Source organism: Mixophyes fleayi, chromosome 4 (genome assembly GCF_038048845.1).
Source record: "Mixophyes fleayi isolate aMixFle1 chromosome 4, aMixFle1.hap1, whole genome shotgun sequence".
Taxonomy (NCBI): domain Eukaryota; kingdom Metazoa; phylum Chordata; class Amphibia; order Anura; family Limnodynastidae; genus Mixophyes; species Mixophyes fleayi.
Window position 1 is genome coordinate 276,404,794 of NC_134405.1, and position 20,837 is coordinate 276,425,630.

The 20,837-nt window shown below is 40.3% G+C and overlaps 1 protein-coding gene and 1 long non-coding RNA gene across 2 annotated transcripts in view; one reads left to right on the plus strand and one right to left on the minus strand.

The window, feature by feature from the left end:
- Nucleotides 1–10,751: 10,751 nt before the first annotated feature.
- LOC142152772 (uncharacterized) lies at nt 10,752–16,628 on the plus strand. Its single transcript, XR_012691390.1, has 2 exons — nt 10,752–11,052; nt 14,567–16,628. It is a non-coding gene; the product is annotated as an uncharacterized LOC142152772 (long non-coding RNA).
- A 121-nt stretch (nt 16,629–16,749) lies between these two features.
- SEC24A (SEC24 homolog A, COPII component) overlaps nt 16,750–20,837 on the minus strand; it is a 60,055-nt gene continuing 55,967 nt past the window's right edge. The window contains exons 22-23 of the mRNA XM_075209759.1: nt 20,554–20,657; nt 16,750–18,778 (exon numbers count right to left, since the gene is read on the minus strand). Of these exons, the coding sequence (XP_075065860.1) occupies nt 18,664–18,778; nt 20,554–20,657 (219 nt within the window). The 3' untranslated portion in view covers nt 16,750–18,663. The remainder of the gene's footprint in view (nt 18,779–20,553; nt 20,658–20,837) is intronic.

Consider the following 20,837-nt stretch of genomic DNA (forward strand, 5'->3'; position numbering starts at 1 on the left):
GATAATGTGTGAGGATGAGGAAGTACACACTGAAGGGGGCGAGGAATCAGAGGATGAGGATGAGGACCACATCTTGCCTCAGTAGAGCTAGTTTAGTTTGTACAGTGAGAGATGAATTGCTTTTTTGGTGTGGGGGCCCAAACAAACCAATCATTTCAGCCACAGTAGTTTGGTAGGCCCTGTCGCTGAAATGATTGGTTTGTTAAAGTGTGCATGTCCTATTTCAACAACATAAGGGTGGGTGGGAGGGCCCAAGGACAATTCCAGCTTGCACCTGTTTTTTGGTCATTATGTGCTCTTTGGGGCCTAGTTTTTCAAACTGCCATCCTGTCTGCCACTGCAGTGCCACATGTTTGTGCCGCCCACTTGTGTCGCTTAGCTTAGACATCAAGCTACCTTGGTGCAACCTTTTGGACTAAAAACAATATTGTGAGGTGTTCAGAATAAACTGGAAATTAGTGGAAATGAATGTTATTGAGGTTAATAGTGTAGGAGTGAAAAAAAAACGAAATAATGGATTTTAGCACTTTCTGCTTTTTTAAAAAATAATCAGAACCCTAAAACCCGAAATCAGAAGCAAAATCTTTCGTGGGGTGTTGTGGCAAAACAAATCAGAACCCAAAACCTCAAGCTAATCAGAACCCAAAACCCAAAACACCAAAAGTTACCGGTGCACACCCTTACTGAATACCCTTCAGAATCAGAGTGGGATAGAAGAGGGTTTGTAGACCGAAGCCTCTTATTTCTTGAAAGTCCAGATCTTGGAGATTCAAGCAACATGTTTAACCTATTCAGGCCTCTGACCAATGATAGGGACCAAGCTGGTTCTCCAGAGGTAGAGCCTGGATTTGTGACCAGAGATGAAGGACCCTGCCACCGCCATTTCCGATGTTATGGTGGTAACAGGCATTCCCAAACTTACTGGAAGGGCCGTTTGTTCTGAAACAGCGGGACTAACCGCAGAGGCCACCGTTAACCCCGTGGACTTAGTAAGAAGCTGGGCCAGGGAAGTAACTGTCTGCGCAAAGGAAGTTACCCACGCCGGTTCTTCCGGTATCAGAATTACAATAGACTGGGCCTGCATAGTGAGTGACCCTGCGACACAACCAGTACAAAGTGCCCCCATGTCCTTTTGTCCACAAGGCAATCTAACCTTGCATGCTGAGCAATATTTTGTAAGAGGTGCTTTTCCCTTATTCAACATATTTGACAAGAGAAAAAACAACACACAATGCAATATAATCAGTCACACAAGATATAGTCTGACTAAATACAAGTATAGCAACTTCTCTAGAACAGTAAAAGTTGTAACTTGTAACTAGTAACAAATGAGGGTTTAAGATGGTTAAGTAGAATACAAAATAATTTTCTTTATTACTACTTGCACCATATAACAATAACCTTCTACCTAGTATGAATAGAAAAGTAAACAAATAAAAAGAATAATGGTACTTAGCCTTCCAGCTAAGCACAAGATAGATATATATATATATATATATATATATATATATACACATACACACACACACACATACATACATACATACATAAAGTCTCAGAATAGTAGGAGTTTATCAAGTGTATATACTAGGTAATCCTAACATTAGCCCCCAGACTCGGAGATTAACAAAAATACTGTAGTCCTGTGTATCTTACAGCCGAATAAGCAGGCTACCATTCACTGTAAATAGAGAACTATTGTAAAACAATACCAGGATAGCAGCTGAGGAGAAGCAGAGGAGGGAAGCAGCCTGCAGTCAATGTGTCTCCGTGTTCCAGTTCCAAAGATGGCTACCGTCCGCACCAGGAAGCTGAAAGGAAAGGAAGTGGCCATTGCAGATCCTCCCCTATTATATGGCTGACTCCATGTATTGCCGATCCACTCATATAAGCATATGGCTGTCGGCACTCAGAGTCCCCACACATGTATTAACTGCCCAGGCTGCGTGTGCTCTTTACAACAACTGAATCGCTTCCTAATGAGAGAGATCGTTGTCTCTGTCCCCCCCGCTGCATGTATCTAGGAGTGGGGGGAACTTGTTGGCATGTTGGGCGGGCGGGAGGCGGGTGAGGAGAGGCTGTTACAGCTTAACTCCCGTCCGCCTTTAAAGGAATGTGGCCACGCCTGTATATAGAGCCGATAAATATTACTTTCAGCCCAAAGAAGCTGCTGCCATTGGCAGACATACAAAATGTGGCCCCTTTGCTCGTTTCTAGGAGAAGACTGCCGGAAGAGGTGCCAGGGAAGAGAGAGACCAGGCTGCTGCTTACCCGGGTCGGGACCCAGAATAAACAGAGCTGCAGTCCTATTCACTCTTCTGGGTCTTTAGATAGAGTCCCGCGCTGCATCTGCAAGGGGATTAAAACAAAATCATTTAAAACCTAAAACTAATACAAGTATAGGCAGGAGCCTATACGGAAGTGACCTATCTCCTTAGCCACTTAGAAAAAAAACTGAAGTCTGAGCTGGAGAGGAGGGACACAGTAGAGGAGGGGTGTGGGAAACAAACAAGTTTGTTAAGTGCCTAGACTCCTAGTCCTACTTACTATACCGTTACTATAATGTCTTGAAGTGTCCCCCAATGGTAGGAAAGAGAAAGTTGAGAATTATACTCACCATTAATTTCCTTTCCTTGAAATACTCCATGGCAGCCCTTACAATGGGTTAATTGCTAGCAGCTAGTGTAGACAGGAAGAATTTTGTCCCACCTGGCTCCTATATAAGGTAGCTCCTCTTCTTCCTCAGTGTCTTTCGGAACTTCCCAAGCCGATCTATAACATAACTGTCAGAACAAATGTGGGGAAAATATAGGGCTGCCATGGAGTATTTCAAGGAAAGGAAACTAAAAATGAGTATAATTCTCAATTTTCCTTTCCCTATTCCATGGCAGCCCTTACAATGGGATATACCAATGCAGTACCATAATCAGGAGGGCAATAAAATCAACATCTTAATAAGGTCAAACAGAAAATGTATTCACAGAGCTTGCTGGAGAATCTTTCTCCCAAACTGTGTCTCCTTAGAGACTGAAACATCAAGAAGATAGTGCTTAGAAAAAGTGTGCATCAACGACCATCCGGCTACCTTACAGATGCCGTCTGCCGATGCATTGAATCTATGTGCCCAGGAGGTAGTTACCGCCCTAGTTGAATGCACCTTCAGTATCCTAGGTACTTCACGCCCTTTCCCCCTGTAGGCCTGTGCAATCACTTCTCTGATCCACTTTGCCAATGTGGGTTTGGATGGGGCATGTGCTTTGTCTTGATAATGTAAGCAGATATAGCTTTCACCACATCTAGAGTATGGAGACGTGTTTCGTCACTATTAGTGGGATAAGGGTAGAGAGATGGCAGAATCAATTCTTGATTGATGTGGAAGGAAGATACAACCTTGGGTAGATACTCCGGATTCGTCCTCAAAATTACTTTATCTTCATATATATTCAGGAAGGGTTCTTCACACCATAACGCATGTATGACCCCTAATCGACGAGCCAAAGTGATTGCCACCAGAAGAGCACCTTCAGAGTCAACCACCTGAGAGATATGTCTTGCAAGGGTTCAAAAGTATAAGCTGTTAAGGCGTCCAAGACAATATTAAGGTTCCGAGGGGCTAAGAATGGTTTCAGCCTCAGTTGTAACCTCTTCAGTGCCTGAAAAAACTGGAAGACGAGACCTTGAGATGATAACTTGATATCAAGAAGGATGCTATGATACTTGAACCATATTTGAGAAAATCTAAACACATCCTGCACACTGCAGACATGGAATCCTTCGCCATGTCCCTTGCACAACAAATGAATTTTTCCGAGTTTTGCAATAAATGATAGAGGAATTATTTTTCCTGGCCTGAATTAGAATGTCTATTACTTCATCTGAGACCCCTTTGGATTTCAGTAATTGCCTCTCAGTCTCAACGCCATCAAACTCAGGGAGTTTGAATTTGGATGTAAAACTGGACCCTGATGTACGAGGTGTGGCCTGACTGGTAACGACCATAGATGTTCCAGCAACATTCTCTGTGCTACAGTGAACCAGGAATGCCTCGGCCATGCCGGGAGGACCGCTATCACCTCCACCTTCTCTTTCCATATTTCGCAGAGTACCTGGTGGATGACTGGAAAGGGGGGAAACACATACCCCAGCTTCGAATTCCACTTCATTGACAGGACATATATCCCTAGGGCCCTGTTTTCTCTGTGATGGGAGTAGAAGAGGGGTACCTTGGCATTGCTTCCTGTGGCTATCTGGTCTATCTGAGGCGTTCCAAATCTGCGTTGTATAAGTTGATAAAAATTCTTGGTGCAGCTCCCCTCTCCTGTGTGGACTTGGTGTCTGCTTAAGTAGTCCGCCACTACATTGTCTTTGCCTGCTACGTGAAGGGCTGAGAGAGATTTCAGGTTTGTCTCTGCCCATTCTATTAATATGATTATCTCGGCCAACATTGCCCTGCTCTTGGTACCACCTTGCGTGTTTATGAAGGCTACCACAGTCCTGTTGTCGGAGAACACTCATATATGCTTGGTTCGTAGGTAAGGCTGGAAGTACTGGATCGCACGCCAGACCGCTTTCATCTCCAAGATGTTTCCCTGAAAAAAATCTCTCTTCGTCTCACCAAGTGTCCTTCATGACCATAGCTGGCATGTGAGCACCCCAGTCTACTGAACTGGCATCTGTGGTAAGGACACACCAGTCTGGTTCCGAGAGTCACACCTTGCTTTCTCAGGCCTGGGAGCTGCCACCAACGTAAAGACAGTCTTGCCGGACTTGAGAGGTTGACTTTGGAGCCTGGAGACCCCACTGTACGATCCTATTGCACAAAGAGGTCCGTTTGAAGATCTCTTATATGCCATGTTGCCCACGGGAGGATTCCTATTGTTGAGGAAAACATTTCTAGGAGGCGTAGACATGTTCGTGCTGACACATGAGGTTGAATTTGAACTTGGTGCCCTAAGGACTGGATTTTGTCCGTCCTTTCTTGAGAGGCAGACTTTGTCTGTTCTTGTATTTATTTGCACTCCTAGAAAACACAAGCTGTTGTGACAGTGTCAGATAGCTTTTTGATGCATTGACCAACCAACCGTGCTGTTGCAGAAACTGGATTACTTGGGCTGTAACCTCGAAGGCTGCTCTTTCTGACTTAGCCAAAATTAGAATATCGTCCAGATACGGCCACAAAGTCACTCTTCTTTCCTTGAGTGCCGCTATGAGAACTATAAGGACCTTGGTGAATGTTCTTGGAGACGTGGAAAGGCCAAATGGGAGAAAAGTGAACTGGAAGGGACGTCCCTGAAAGCAGAATCTTAGAAACTGCTGGTGATGAGGTGTGATTGGAATATAGAAATATGCATCTTTTAAGTCTATTTCCACCTTGAGAATTGTGTCAACAGATTTCATCCGGAAATGTCTTGCTCACACATAGCAGTTGAGAGCCCTTAAATCTAGCACTGTCCTGAAGGCACCTGATGGATTCTGGATGAGGAATAGTCTGGAATAGAACCCCATGTTTTCCCGACTTGACGGTACTGGTACCGTCTCACCTTTCTGTCCTGTGGTAGACAATTGGCATTGCCTACAAGCCTCTGCATGAGATTATCCAGTTTTTCACCAAACAATAAACTGCCTTCATACGGAAGCATTGTCAGATGGCTCTTGGATTGATGATCAGCCGCCCACGGACGTAGCCAGAGCGCCCTTCTTGCTACAACCGCCGAGGTCATGCTCCTGGAAGAAAAAACAATTGTATCCCATTAAGCTTCACATGGGAAATCAATGCTTTTCTGCATAACCTGTAAGGATTTAAGAAGATACAATCTATTTATCTTATCCTCAATGTCTGTCTGTAGAGTAGTGGCCCACAGCCTCAGGGCTCTAGATACCAAAGCCATGGCTATCCCAGACTTTAGAGTTATGCCTGAGGAGATGTGTAAAGCTGGGTACACACTACACTGTTTTCGTCCAATAATCAGCTAAATCAGCCAACATACGACCACTCGTTCAAAAGTCGGGTCAGTGTGTGCAGTGACACGATGGTCGAAAGTCTGCCCAAATGGACGATTATCGCCTCGTTTGGTTGGTCGTACCATTTAACATTTTCATTCCAATCTCGTTTCCGCTGTGTAGTGTATATAAACTTCCGACCGATCCACAACAGTGAGTACGAAATTACAGTCATTGCTCACGGCAACATAGCTGTAAAAAGTCGCTAAAGGGACGTCGGCTCTTCCCTTTATCGTCCTAAACAAGGCTAGTATGTATGCAGTCCATGGACCGAGCGATCGGACCATCGATCGCATGTAAAATCGCTTGGCATAAAAAGTTGGTCAAAATTTCTGTAGTGTGTACCCAGCTTAAGTTCCTGAATGAAGTCTCCATTCTCCTATCCATAGCATCCTTTAATAGGACACCATCATCCCACAAAAGAGTGGTGTTTGAGGATAAGCCAGCTATGACTGAATCCACCTTAGGCACAGAACACCAATTCAGCAAATCTTCATCCTGAAAAGGGTATATACGATTCAGTCTCCCCATATTAGGATTATTCTTGTCTAAAGCCTGACATTCTTTAGCAATCAAGTCTTTAACAACTTTATGCGTATGGAACACACTAGACTTTACTTGGTGCTTTGAAAAAAATGTATCCTGCGGTTTGATTGGTACTGCTGGCTCTTCAATACCTAAGTATCTGGGGCCCGAAACTCTTGCATCGTTTTAACCATCCATGAAAAGAACTGCTTAAATTGTTCAGGGGACCAGGCTCCTCTACCATTTCCGGGGTGCATGACACACACAAGAGATCAGTACAATCTTCCGGTAAACTGCCAGCACAAGCTGCACATACATGAATCTTCAGTTTATATTTCCCTTTTCCCTGCACAAGCTCCACATAGGTACTGTAGAAAGGAGGAACTAAGTAACCTATCCCAAGAGTAACCACAACCCCCATTATTTTAAGGGCTTACCTTGGGGTGGGCTCCTGGTCCATAGTGCACTTATCCAGGTAGCTGCTAGGTCCAGCAGCATCAAACACCAAGCCAATACTGAGCCTCATAAATGGGCTGCAGCTGCTCAACACAGTGCCTGCTATTGACCACGCCCAGGTGATCGTTAGCAGATTATTTTACACCTGCTTCTTGGAAGGCAATAAAGATCGTGTAGACTTTGACAATCAGGAGGAAGGGGGGGGGGGTGCTCACTGAAAAGAGGCAGACTTGTCTGGCACTTGTCCTGCTGGAGCTGTAACACACAGCCAGCTCAATTCCTCTCTACACTAGCGGATTAGGGATTAACCCATTGTAAGGGCTGCCATGGAGTAGGGAAAATAAAAGGGCTTTGCCACAAAGTTGGAAGCACAATTATCTATAATTCCATTGTATGTTGTACATTAGGATTTCCCTTCACTGGAACTAAGGGGCCCAGGCCAAACCACAAGAAACAGCCTCAGACATTAATCCTCCTCCAACAAACTTTCCAGGTGGCAGATTGCCAGACAGTTAAGTGTGATGAGACTCCAAAGAACACATTTCCACGGCTCCAGAGTCCAATGGCGGTGTACTTTACACCACTCCAGTCAATGTTTGGCATTGAGCATGGTAATCTGAGGCTGGTGTGTGCCTGTTAGGCCATTGAAACCTAATCTATGAAGCTCCTGAAGAACAGTTCTTGTGCTGCTGTTCCTTCCAGAGGCAGTTTGTAACTCTGTAGTGAGTGTTGCAACAGAGGACAGGCAATTTTTACATGCTACAGTACACGTCAGTCCCATTCTGTGAGCTTGTGTGGCCTACACCTTCAGCCATTCCAGCTTCCTAGCCATTTTCACTTCACGGTAACAGCACTTACAGTTGACCAAGGCAGCTATAGCATGGCAGAAATTTGACAAACTGACTCGTTGAAAAGATGTGTGTCACGTTGAACGTCACTTAGCTCTTAAGTGCGATCCATTCTCCTGCTAATGTTTGACTATGGAGATTGCATGGCTGTCGGCTTGATTTTAAGCACCAGTTAGCAATGGGTGTGGCTCAAATGGGCAAACACACTAATTAGGTGGAGTGTGAGTCTGTGCGAGAGTGTGTGTTCTGCCCAATATATTTCAATTTATGCAATCTGTCCACACTGAATTGTTTTTGGGTAACATACAATCAAAATGATATTATTTCTGTGTTGCATACATAGTGCTAATTATATAATTTAATATGATTGCACCACAAATTAAAATTGTGTATATGTGCACGTTAAGGGACTATTCAGGGACCCTCTCTGGGCTCAAGATGTCTGTGGCCACTTCAAAGAAAATGTACCTACAATGTGAAATACATTGTGTTCATTCAGGCTATATTAATGCTTTCCCATGACGCAAGAGCTTCTATTTGAGGTTTGTGTTTTAGTCGATAATTTGGTTGATAGGTATATACTGTTAAATAAAATTAAGCAATTGTTAAAAATTATGACTATAATATAGTGAAAGAAGCTTATACAGTAAGCAACAAATTCCAGTGACTTAACCAATGTACTGTACATATTCATTTACTTATTATTCACTTGCGTTTCCTAGTTCGAAGGCTTCACAAGAGGCATTAAGTCATGTTGGCCAAAAGTATCTCCATATGCATCAATGAAAAATAGTTTTATTAAACGGTCCTTAGGCAATCAGACATCATTGTACCTGGAAGTTGAGCGTCGCAGAGATTAAGTGGCATTCTGGCAGATATAGTTGCCATTCATCATTATGAATGGACAATTAATAATACTCTTCAGCTGTAATAGATGTTATATAGGCCTAATCTCTAAAGTTGATCTACTGTTAAAATGCATACATAGCCGAAGGCGAAAAAAAAATTATATAAAAAGATAACTCCACTCAAAACTGATTTTTATCCAACATCCCCTTTAAAAGTGGCAACCTCAGTTTCAGAAGAATTCAAGACCAGTATTGCAACAGGTTTTTGTTCCTGTATTAACAGCCTGGAATAGTTGATCAAACATAAAGGTGGTTTTTGACATGACAGGTAGATGGACAAAACTGTCACTTTCTGAGAATTGTTGCTGTAGGAATAACAAGTGATGCACCACTGGTGAGTTGAGATATCAACTGTAAGGAAGGAGCAGTATTCGGTTATAAAAAAAAAACAAAAATGAAAAGAAAAGCAATAATACCACCTACAAATTGCTTAAGTGCGCTTACAGTATTGTTTTTCAACAGTCAGTGGCAGGAAATTTTTTATTTAGTACAACTTTCCTTCCTCACATTTTGGAGCAGACAAGTATAGAAGAGAGATGTAGCGGAGTTCAGTCATGGTGCTTGCATACAATAGTAACCTATTGTGCAAAGTATAGGGTCACTGGGAATTTTGATTTCCATACATGAAGACAAAAACTAAAAAAAAAAAAAGAAAGAAAAAAAAAAGGTAGCTGTACATATTGTACCATAAAGAATACCTGGGGTTATATTTACTAAACTGCAGGTTTGAAAAAAGTGGAGATGTTTCCTATAGCAACCAATCAGATTTAAGCAGTCATTTTTGGAGAATGTACTAAATAAATGAGAACTAGAATCTGATTTGTTGCAAAAGACAACATCTCCACTTTTTCAAACCCGCAGTTTAGTAAATATACCCCATAGTCTTTTAAAAGGAATTCAAGTATACACTGTATTCAATAAAATTGTCCTATTAAAATCTATTTAACTCAAAGGGGGTATTCAATTGTTGCTTTTAACGCGCTAAAACAAAAACAAAACGAGCGCTCGAAAAATATTACAGTTTATACGGTAATATGCGCATAAATACAGTTAGTACGGTATTTTACTCGCTGAATTTCGCGAGGTGAAATTTTGCGAATAATTACCGTATTAACGCTAATATTTTTAGAGCGCTCGTTTGAGAGCGTTAACGGCAACAATTGAATACCCCCCAAACTGCAGTACTAAATAAAACCAGGCCGATTTTTGCATTCTGAACTGGCCGAGTGATTCCAAATGCCTGCAGTATTTTCAAAGAAATTCTCGTGTCTCATTCTAAACCTAAATCTTGCTCCTAAATTTGCTTTCAAATGTGTGAATCAAATCCATCAAACACAATATTATGGTTCTTCCCAAATAAAACAAAGCAAACAAAAAGACAAGATCAAGTTAAAAGCATTTATAATTTAAAAGTTCATTAATTATTATCTTTCATTCGGTCATCTAACCAGTTACATATTTCACCTGTGGTTCAAAATAAACTTTCTGCTTTCTCTAATTCAATCTCTTCTCTCAGGAAATATACAGTTCAATGTTACAGTTAAATTAACACTAAGGACAAAGTTTCTAATTATAGTTCCTGTAAGACATTACAATGATTAAGGATTTTTTTGTGTTTTCATTGTCTTTATTATTATTATAAACTATAATAGTGTGAGAGATATACATTTTATGAACTTCTTAAAGTAATGCATTTTGTATAATTACTATTCCCTAATGAACTTTGCCTCACATTCTTATCTTTTCTTCAATATGTCTCTTCTCAAGAATGTGCACATCCAGCAGTTTCAGTACAGGGAGCCCACGACCCCCATTTGAGGCCTACGTGACTGAGATAAGACACCTGCTGTACATCCTGTCTACAAACTGCTGACCTGAACAGGATGCCTTCAGAAACCTTGGATTCCTTATCTTCTTTTGTCTGTGAAACTATGCATAAATAAAGCTACTCTGACTTAGGGCTGGTCAGAATCAGAATCATTTTCAGCCTAAACATCTGAAGTTGTCTGTTTCTCTATCGATCGATACCCACAAGGTATAGCAGCTGGAGTTCAGGAGAAAGGACCCGTTTAGGTCATCTCTGACAGTTTCAGTGGGGACTCGTCGCCGGGATCTCCAATACATCAGACCTCCCGACAACGGGGTTCTCCCTTTCCAGACAGACAGACGTTAATCCAGCGCTGGTGAGCAAAAAGCTTTATTTTTGCTCTTAGAGCTGTCTCTGTGGAGGGGGAATTATCCCAGCTCGAGGGTACTGCAGTCTGATTGACGGAGATCCCTGAACTCTGGCAACAGATACTATTAAGAGTATCAAGGTACTTGTGTGTAATCTGTCTTGTATTGTTACATGTATTGATATATTGTCTTCTCTATGCCATACACCTGATACATACACATGAATAACACCACAGAACTCAGTCAGATCACACAGTTGACCCTGCAAATAATCTTGATTGTATACGTGATTGTGTTTTTTGATGGATTTTAATGAAAGTAGTCAGGAACATTCAGAAAGGCAGACCAGCTGCAAACATGTTGTAAAGCAAGACAGGAACAAATAAAAGTTTTCTCATTCAAAATATATTGGACCATAAGGTAATCCCATTATGGGAAATAAAGGGTCCAAGACAGGAAAGAAATCCGAAAAGTACGGGGATCTAGACCCCATAAAGTATATGCGAAAGCATAAAGGCAAGGATTTCACAAAAGGGATGAGAAAACTGTTCAAAGCTGCAGGGGTGTCTGAAAACCGGTATATTAAAGGTTCCATTTTTTAAAAAACTAATTAAAGACAATGAGAAAACACTGAAAGAAAAAGGTTATTTTGACAGATGTGTTGCATGGTGTAAAATGTCAGAAGAATTAGAGAATGACAATGATTGCTGTGATATGTTACAGTTAACAAATTTAAGTGACAATGATTAAATAGAAAATGTATCACAAGCTAAATGATATAATGACTAAAACAATGAATCAAGTAGGTTGTGTACTAAAAATGTATGTTTAAATGCTGCGCAGCTGAAGAGTGAGATGTGCCCCTCCCTTATCCTGTGTAAAAGATTTCAGTGTGTTGAGATAAGAAGCACTCTGTGTTTTTTTTTTGTTATCTGACAATGTAACATTGATAAAATGGTTCTTCCAAGTATGTTTCTATTTTTCAATAGGAAAAATATGTCCTGAGTGCTGATTGATATTAGCATGTTGAAGCTAATGTGTATTTAATCTAATGCTGGGACTTGTAGTTCCACAGCAGTAGGCTGGAAGATAGCAGTTAATTTTTCTTTCTCTGTATGTGAGTTTTATCTCCTTCTTACTGTGTGTGAGAGAGATCCGTGTTTGTCTGTCTTGACCGTTTTACAAGAGACATGTTTCAAGGTTGAAAAAGCTGTACAGTTGTAAATGTAATGTTTTTGAAGAGATGCAAAAGAAGTTTTAAAGTCTTTGGTCCGTCACAAGACTGTAAATAATGTACATTATCACTATTACTGGTTTCAGAACAAAGTTGGCTGGGGTCCAACAAGCCGTTTCTATATTTGAACAAAGTAATTTTTTTTATTTTTTTTTGAGAAAAATAGCTTTCTCTTTAATGAAGTTGAGAATTGTGGGAGTGAGCTTTACATGGAGATATATTACAAGCTGTTTTTATCTGTGTAAAATGGCGCTGATAAATGTTCTCAGAAATCAGGAGGGTTTGTTATGCCCATAAAGAATTGTTACGAGATAAAATGTCGTCTGTGAGCGAGAATTGTGAATATATATTTGTACTTTAAACATGGAAATCACAGAATCTGGAAATATGTGTGAATATTTGGTTTACAAAGAGATGATGAGAAAGGAGTGGCTTTGAACACTCGACCAGGTCTCGTCACTTTGACATTCCCTGTTTGTGATATTGGGGACTGCCTCTTTGAGGAAATCAGTTTTTCATTGCATGGAACGCATAGCGTCACAGTTAAGCTACAAAGAGAAACTTTTAAGCAAGTGTCGTATTAGCAGCTGTTCAACGTGAATTAATAACAGTTACTGTAATTCCTAGTGAATAAATGTTAATCTTTATGCAAAAGTTTTTTTCTTCACAGATCTCCAGCAAAAAAAGACCATTTAGGCAATCCAGATTGCATTGATCCAACTTCCAATGAATAGAAGTTGCAATATGTTTTGGTCAACAGCTGAACAAAAAGCAGCTTTTGAGCTGATCAAAGATTTAATCACAAGCGCCCCAGCCCTTGGGCTCCCTAACTATGAACTACCGTTTAACTTGTTCTGCCATGAACAAGAAGGGCACGCTCATGGCGTACTAACACAAGAGCATGGGAGCAGACAAAGACCATTGGGGTACTACTCACAAAAATTAGACCCCGTCATAGTGGGAGCCCCAACATGTATAAAAGCAGTAGCAGCAGCCGCTTTATTGCTACAAAAAGTTGCAGACATAGTGCTGGATCACCCTCTCACCATTCAGGTACCACACTCAGTCATGGAAATACTGAATCAAGCCAGAACAAAACACATCTCAGCGGCTAGATTAACTAAATATGAAGTAGCACTACTGACACCCTCAAACGTTACACTAAAAAGATGCACAGTTTTAAATCCAGCAACATTGTTCCCAAGTTGCATGGATATAAAAGAGGGGAGTAACAGTATAGACGCTGAAGACACAGACAATACAGAGAGTGTTGAGACTGTGACAAAACAGGAAACACAACTAAAAACTTTTTTCTGTGATCATGACTGTCTAGCCTTAATGGATCTGGAAACTAAACCTCCCGGGGATGTTAAAGAGACATCTCTTAGCAACCCTGATTTACTCCTGTTTGTAGATGGGTCCAGGTACTATGAGGAGGGCTCTCCCAAAACAGGTTATGCAGTTACAACAGAAACAGACATTGTACTCCAGCAACCCCTCCCACCAAGTCAATTGGCACAGCAAGCTGAATTAGAAGCACTTATAAGTGCATGTCAGTATGCAGAAGGGAGAACAGCTAACATTTACACTGACTCCAGATATGCCTTTGGGGTTGCACATGACTATCAAAGTATTTGGAAGAACAGACACTTTATGGCCTCTAATGGTAAACCCATTAAAAATACAGAAATAATTTTGAGGTTGTTTGCTGCATTAGAACTGCCCAAGGAAGTGGCAGTCATAAAGGTAAAAGCACACACCAGAGAGCAGACTATGGAAGTAAGAGGAAACAGACTAGCAGACCAGGCTGCAAGAGCTGCAGCAGACTTACCGCTAGTACAACACTATTTAGTGTCCACAACACCCCCCACCCTCCCTATAGATCTGAAAATGCTAAAAATCCTACAAAAGCAAGCAGCAGTATCTGAAAGAGAGGAGTGGAAAAAGAGGGGGGCGGAACACATAGAGGGCATATGGGCCACAACAGACAGACACTGTCTCCCTAGAGTCCTTTTTCCTACACTGGCTGCTCTAGTGCATGGGCCTTCCCATGTCTCAAAAGACGCAATAATTAACTCTGTATTCAGACACTGGATCGTGCCAGGCTTCAGCACAGCTGCCAGTAATCTGGTAAAGGCCTGCGCCATCTGTAACACACACAACCCTGGTCACACAGTAACAGTACCTCCCAGGGTGACACTGGCTGCAATGCCTTCCCCTCGCCCTATACTCAGTCAGGACAACACCTAATAAGAAACACAGGCTGAGCCCCTATGAAATACTGTTTGGGGGGCCGCCAAAGACAGGGTGTTATTTTCCACAATCTCTAGTGAAACACCAAGGTGAACTGACTAGTTATGTGAAAGAACTACAGAAGTCCCTCACTAACATACATTCTCGAGTTTTCTCTTCAATCCCAGATCCAGAGGATTGCACTGGAACACATGCCCTGGTGCCAGGAGATTAAGTCTTCGTAAAAAGACACGTGAGGAGGTCTCTGGAACCACGATTTGAGGGGCCATATCAAGTTCTGTTGACTACACCCACTTCTGTGAAACTTGAAGGAAAGGATCCTTGGATCCACGCCAGCCACTGCAAAAAGGCTACGGTGACCCAGGAAAAACCATGAAGGGGAGTAAGGTCCTTTAAAATATTGTTTCAATAAGGGAATAGAATCCAATAGGGCTATAAATGAGTCAATATGGACCCCATATGGCCAAATACGCATTAGTTACCAGAATAAGAGTTTCCCTTTAGGGTCTGTCCCTAAATCACGCTGTCAAGTTATAGTGAATTTCACCCAACCTTATTTATCACACTGTAATTCTGAATGCAACCAAACAGTGAAGATGGAATCCGGAAAAGGTACTATTTTTTTAAAGAGTCAGGAGTGTATAAAATGTCAATATGACAGATATAATCTCACCTGGAACGGCACACTGCCTGCCTTTGGCAATGACAGAGCAGAAAATGACACTTCATGTCACTTAGGACAACAGGTATCTACATATTGCCTGTTTTATGATATCCCCTACCTTTTACCAGATGATGTTTATTATGTATGTGGACGCAATGCCTACAGGTGGCTCCCCCCAAATTCAATAGGGGTATGCTACTTGGCCAGATTGGTTCCTGAATTCTATGTCATGACCCATGATGACCTCAGAGGAGTATTCAGGAATAAAAAGGACCATAGGCTTGAAAAAAGGGAAATTAAGACAATAGATACTGAACATATCCCTCTCATAGCAAAGTCCAAAGGGCACAATGTGGGTATTGGATTTGGTAACATCATTTCAATAGGGACATGGGGGTACATGGCAAACTATAATATGATATTAAAGGTTGCAGGACTTTTAGATAACATAACAGAAATTTATGACAAATCCTTTAGGTATGTTGGAAAAGAACTGCAGGCGATGAAAACCCAGTTAATACAACATCAACTTGTATTAGACTACATCACTGCTCAGTCAGGAGGGTACTGTTTGACCCTAGAAACAGAATACGGAACACATTGTTGTAACTTTGTAACAAATGACACTGATAATCCAGAAGAAGTAATAGACAGGTACATGACAGAAGCCAAGGAAATGAAGGAGAAATTCAGGAAAGAGAATTTTGACCCCGATACGGTTAATGATGGCTGGTGGACATCAGCCTTCTCATGGTTAAATCCTAGTAATTGGGGCAAAGGTATTTTCGCATGGATTTCAGGCATTTTAATATGGATAGCTAAGATATTCGCTTTATTGTTGTTGCTATATGTCATTTTTAAACTAAGCTTATGTTTTTTCCAATGCTGTTTGAAAAGGTGCAAAAATGATCTCATTCTGAATAAAAAGTCTCTTAAAAGACATGTAAAGCCCAAACCGGTATCAGATGTTTATCTTGCCCTCTCTGAGCTTTAAGGCTCTTTTGTACTCTCCCCCCCTCAGTCTTTCCCATTTTCTTTTTTTATTATTTTTAAGAATTAGGTGTACATGAACCATAGACCTGATTGAATGTATCTTTACCATCCTCTAAGGGCCTATCAGAGGTTCCATTGAATTGAATGAAGTAGGTCGGGTGCAGGAGTGCTTCATGCACACCAAAAGGATAGGCAGGGCAATTATAAAAATGATAAAAAGAGGGGTTTATGTGAGAGATATACATTTTATGAACTTCTTAAAGTAATGCATTTTGTATAATTACTATTCCCTAATGAACTTTGCCTCACATTCTTATCTTTTCTTCAATATGTCTCTTCTCAAGAATGTGCACATCCAGCAGTTTCAGTACAGGGAGCCCACGACCCCCATTTGAGGCCTACGTGACTGAGATAAGACACCTGCTGTACATCCTGTCTACAAACTGCTGACCTGAACAGGATGCCTTCAGAAACCTTGGATTCCTTATCTTCTTTTGTCTGTGAAACTATGCATAAATAAAGCTACTCTGACTTAGGGCTGGTCAGAATCAGAATCATTTTCAGCCTAAACATCTGAAGTTGTCTGTTTCTCTATCGATCGATACCCACAAGGTATAGCAGCTGGAGTTCAGGAGAAAGGACCCGTTTAGGTCATCTCTGACAATAGCCAAATATGCACAAGTGGGAAAAAAGTAACAATTTTTAAAAATTTTATTAACATGAAATCCCAGAATAAAAGGTGCAATTTATTAAAACAAGGGAAATCAAAATCACTTTGTCACACACATTTTTGTTCTATCTTTCCACTTTACAATAAGTTAGTCAATAATAAAGGTTTTGCCAGATTAAAAAAAAAAAAAAAATTACATAAATGATTGCAGAAAGACTCCTTACTAAGCCAATCACCTTGAAGTTAAAGGTGCAGTCCCACATAGAACCAAAGTGGTAGTGATAATTTATGTCAAGATCTTGGAGGAGAACCACATGCTCCTTTATTTTTAAGTGGAATTTATTTGCTGCTTGTGTTACTAGCATTGGATACTGTTATTTTCAACATTTGGACCACACTCTAGGTTTGATACATGGTTATTGTTAAGGGAAACAAATGGCTTTGTATTGCTTTGCATGTACATGTTCAATACTGACAAACCACAAAACATAAAAGGGGGAAAAAAAAGGATATATCCATTTGACTAAGGAGGTGCCAATACTGAAAATAGCATTCAGCTATGGGGGGTCCTCAGCCTAAATTCTGCAAAAGTTTGGACATGCATATGCTTAATATTAATAACTGGAGAAAATGTAACGTGTTAATGGGGGTTGTTTTATCCATGTCATTGACAAACATGGTGCACTTGGAATATGTACTGTAAATAGATATCCACTGTAGTCCGTGTAGTGTGGCTGTAGACTAATGAGAGCAGACGAGTAACCAACTGCCATGTTGAAGCACATATGTGTTTTTTGCCTCATTTCATTGCATAAGCCTATATAGCAATTACCTCTTGTCCATTTCTAAACGGCAAATCAATATTTTGTTTTTCAACAGTCATTGTTTTAATAGAAAACATTTAGATTTGTTTCACTGTTTGGTAAAATTTCCAAAGAACTCCTGTGACAATCCAGGTTATTACAAGACAATACCGATTTATTCACTTTGGTCCTTAAAGAGAAACAAACTGGTATATTGTAGTAGTGGGCACTTGTATAGACTTCTGATTGTTAGAGCAGACTATGAGCCACAAATAATAAACATTTTCTTCTCCTAATCATTGCCTACTTCGAACAACTTAGGTGATAACTATTGCTAAAATACAAATGGCTTCTGTCAAAAACTTCTTGTAATATTCACAAACATATGTTATGTTTCTTGCTAAAAGTTAAGTGTCAAAAAGCATGCTTTACAAGAGGCACAGGAAAGCAATTTAACTACACTTCAATTCCTGTATATTTTCAAGCCAGTGTGATGCTGAGAGACATCACATGAATTACAACTGTAAAGGAAAATCACTCCTGTGGCCTGCTGTAAATACACTATAATTTCATATGTTCTATTAATGTATGAAAACATTTACACATATACATGTGAGTACAAAGCAGTTTCTCTTATATCAGCAACTTGTATTTCAGTTCATCAACATTCAAAAACTAGCAGCAATTAAAAGAAAGCAAAAACAAAAAATGGAGAAAAATGGAAAAAAATAAAATCTGTATTCCAAAGTAAGTTCTGGCTTTATTTTATTGTCTTTTCACCTCCTGAATATTGCAGAAACCACGTGGTGCCAATAAGGGCTTCTGTGTAGTGTCTTACCAGCCCATCTGACAGTAGTGAAGAGCCCATTAGCAGTTCTGATAAACACCTAGCACAAAGGGGGTGTCTGGACTCTTGTTTTTTATTATAGCATTTAAAAATGACAGCACGTGTGCTTGCACAAATCAGTTCCCAAGTGCGGCTATTAGATAATTTTTGTTGAAATCACAGTGTATGCACATCTTATTTCATGAGGCCTATGGACTTCGCAATGCAGACGTGTCGGTGCCCGAGCCACGGTATGCGGTACTGCTGGGAAGGAATTATCCTCTTATACATTTGATCAGTTTAAAGATTTACTTGTTCACTTGCTGCTGGAGATGGAGGAGAAACTCATAATATGATAAGGCCGATTCTGTTCTGTCTTCAATCATGTTTTGAAGGAAAGTGGACTTTAGAGGACTCTCATCCCTTAGAATGAAAGATTAGTCAGTCAGTCATAGTATGCAATAGCTCAGTCATAGCTAAAACTCATAATGCTGTTATTACATTACCATTTTACAAGCAATTGTCTTGTACGAATTCAGCAATATCACTATGACCAGTTCCAGTGTCTCATTTTTAAAATATACTACTTGTATACAGACTTTAACAAAAAAATGTAACTGATTTATAGGAACCTCTTTGATATACTTAACCTGTCATGAGACTCAAAAAATGTATGAATATAAGGAATAGAAATGAACTCCTTTATTAGAAAGTCACCTGTAACATTTGGGGGGTATATTTACTAAACTGCAGGTTTAAAAAAGTGGAGATGTTGCCTATAGCAACCAATCAGTATCTAGTTATCATTTATTTAGTATATACTATAAAATGACAGCTAGAATCTGATTGGTTGCTTAGTAAATGTGTGCATGGAGGCAAGCTTTTCTGTGGGCTGTTAGATCTTTGGAGAATCTAACAGTACCCATATTTGTCAACTGTTTGAATCGATGTACACTTTATTCTGTTCACTACGAAATTTGATGGGGCTTTTTTTAAAAAAAAAAACGCAACAAAAAAAACCTATACATAAAAATATACTGCCACTTAAGGGCAGAGTGTGCTTTAATATGTAATAGACAGTCGCGTACTATGGGAAAATGATGTAGACATTTCACACTATGGGGGAAATTCAATTCCGCTGCGAGTAACGCAAAGCTAAATCTATTAACGTTAATATGATAATTTTAACCCCGATTCAAACACCAGCATTAAAGATTACCGTATTAACTGTAATAATGCGCAGGACACATTACTTTCGGCAGTAACGCAGCCAATTGAATTCCCCCCATTGTCTTTTTCTCCCCCCTTTAAATCAGATATGTTGCTCTAAGGCAGAGTTTCCCAAACCCAGTCTTCAGGAACCCCCAACAGTGAAGGTATTTCCAGGTCACAAGTAAAATAATTAGTACCACCTGTGGATCTTTCAAAATGTGTCAGTCAGTAATAAATACACCTGTGCTTCAGCAAAGAGATATGGAAAACAAGCACTGTTAGGGGGTCCTGAGGGCTGGGTTTGGGAAACGCTGCTCTAAGGTATCTTGTGATACCATCTTGGTGTGGAAGCAGATAAGACTCCTCCAAAACATCCACCTAAAATAAATAATCTGTTGATGGAACCTAAAAGGATATCTAAACCCCCAAAGAGGTTTTTTAATAAATATAAAGAAAGTGAACTATCTTGGCAAAAGTATTTGAGAACATATTTGTTTTTGTTAATATTGACTTTTACTGCTCATCCTTTATGTAAAATTGTTTCCCTTTTCCCCCTTACACAAATGACCTTAACAAAGACTAAAAGGTGGAGGGTAGGGTTTTTATTTTGGAAGAAGAGATTTTTTTGATGACTGTGAAAGGATGTTTAGATGGACAAAATACATACACAGCACCTTAGGACTAGATTGTCCTTGCAAGAAAGTCTTTTGTTCATCAACTTTGGCTATACCTCCAAATACACTAGAGCAGTGGTTCCCAAACTGTGCGCCGTGGCACCCTGGGGTGCCACGCCGATCTTACAGGGGTGCAGCGGCCTGGGCCAGTGGTAAGCAAGGCAGGCAACTAATTATTTTGGTTTAGGGGGGCCTTGAAAAAATTATGGAGACCCTAAGGGTGCCTCGAACTGAGAAAGTTTGGGATCCACTACGCATAAATTATTCTTATTGTAAGGATTACTATAACATGACAATTTATTAATCACTTACCGGATTATATGTAATGTCGGGAAAAAAGGTCTTTGCTCTCGCAGCCAAGAGATAAAAGCAATCAGCCGGGAAGATTCAGCTGTATCCAGTTCAGGCAAAAGAGTCTGTTGCAGTAAAAAGGACGTTAAAACAATAATCAAGTAGCTTGTTTTATCAAAACACTTCTAGTATTAACAATCCTTATAATGTGTGATTGCAAAGGACATTAACATTACATGTTTCACAGTGGAAAGCGGTCAAAAAAAGTTTTGTTTTTTTAAATTAAATATGAACATATGAGAAAC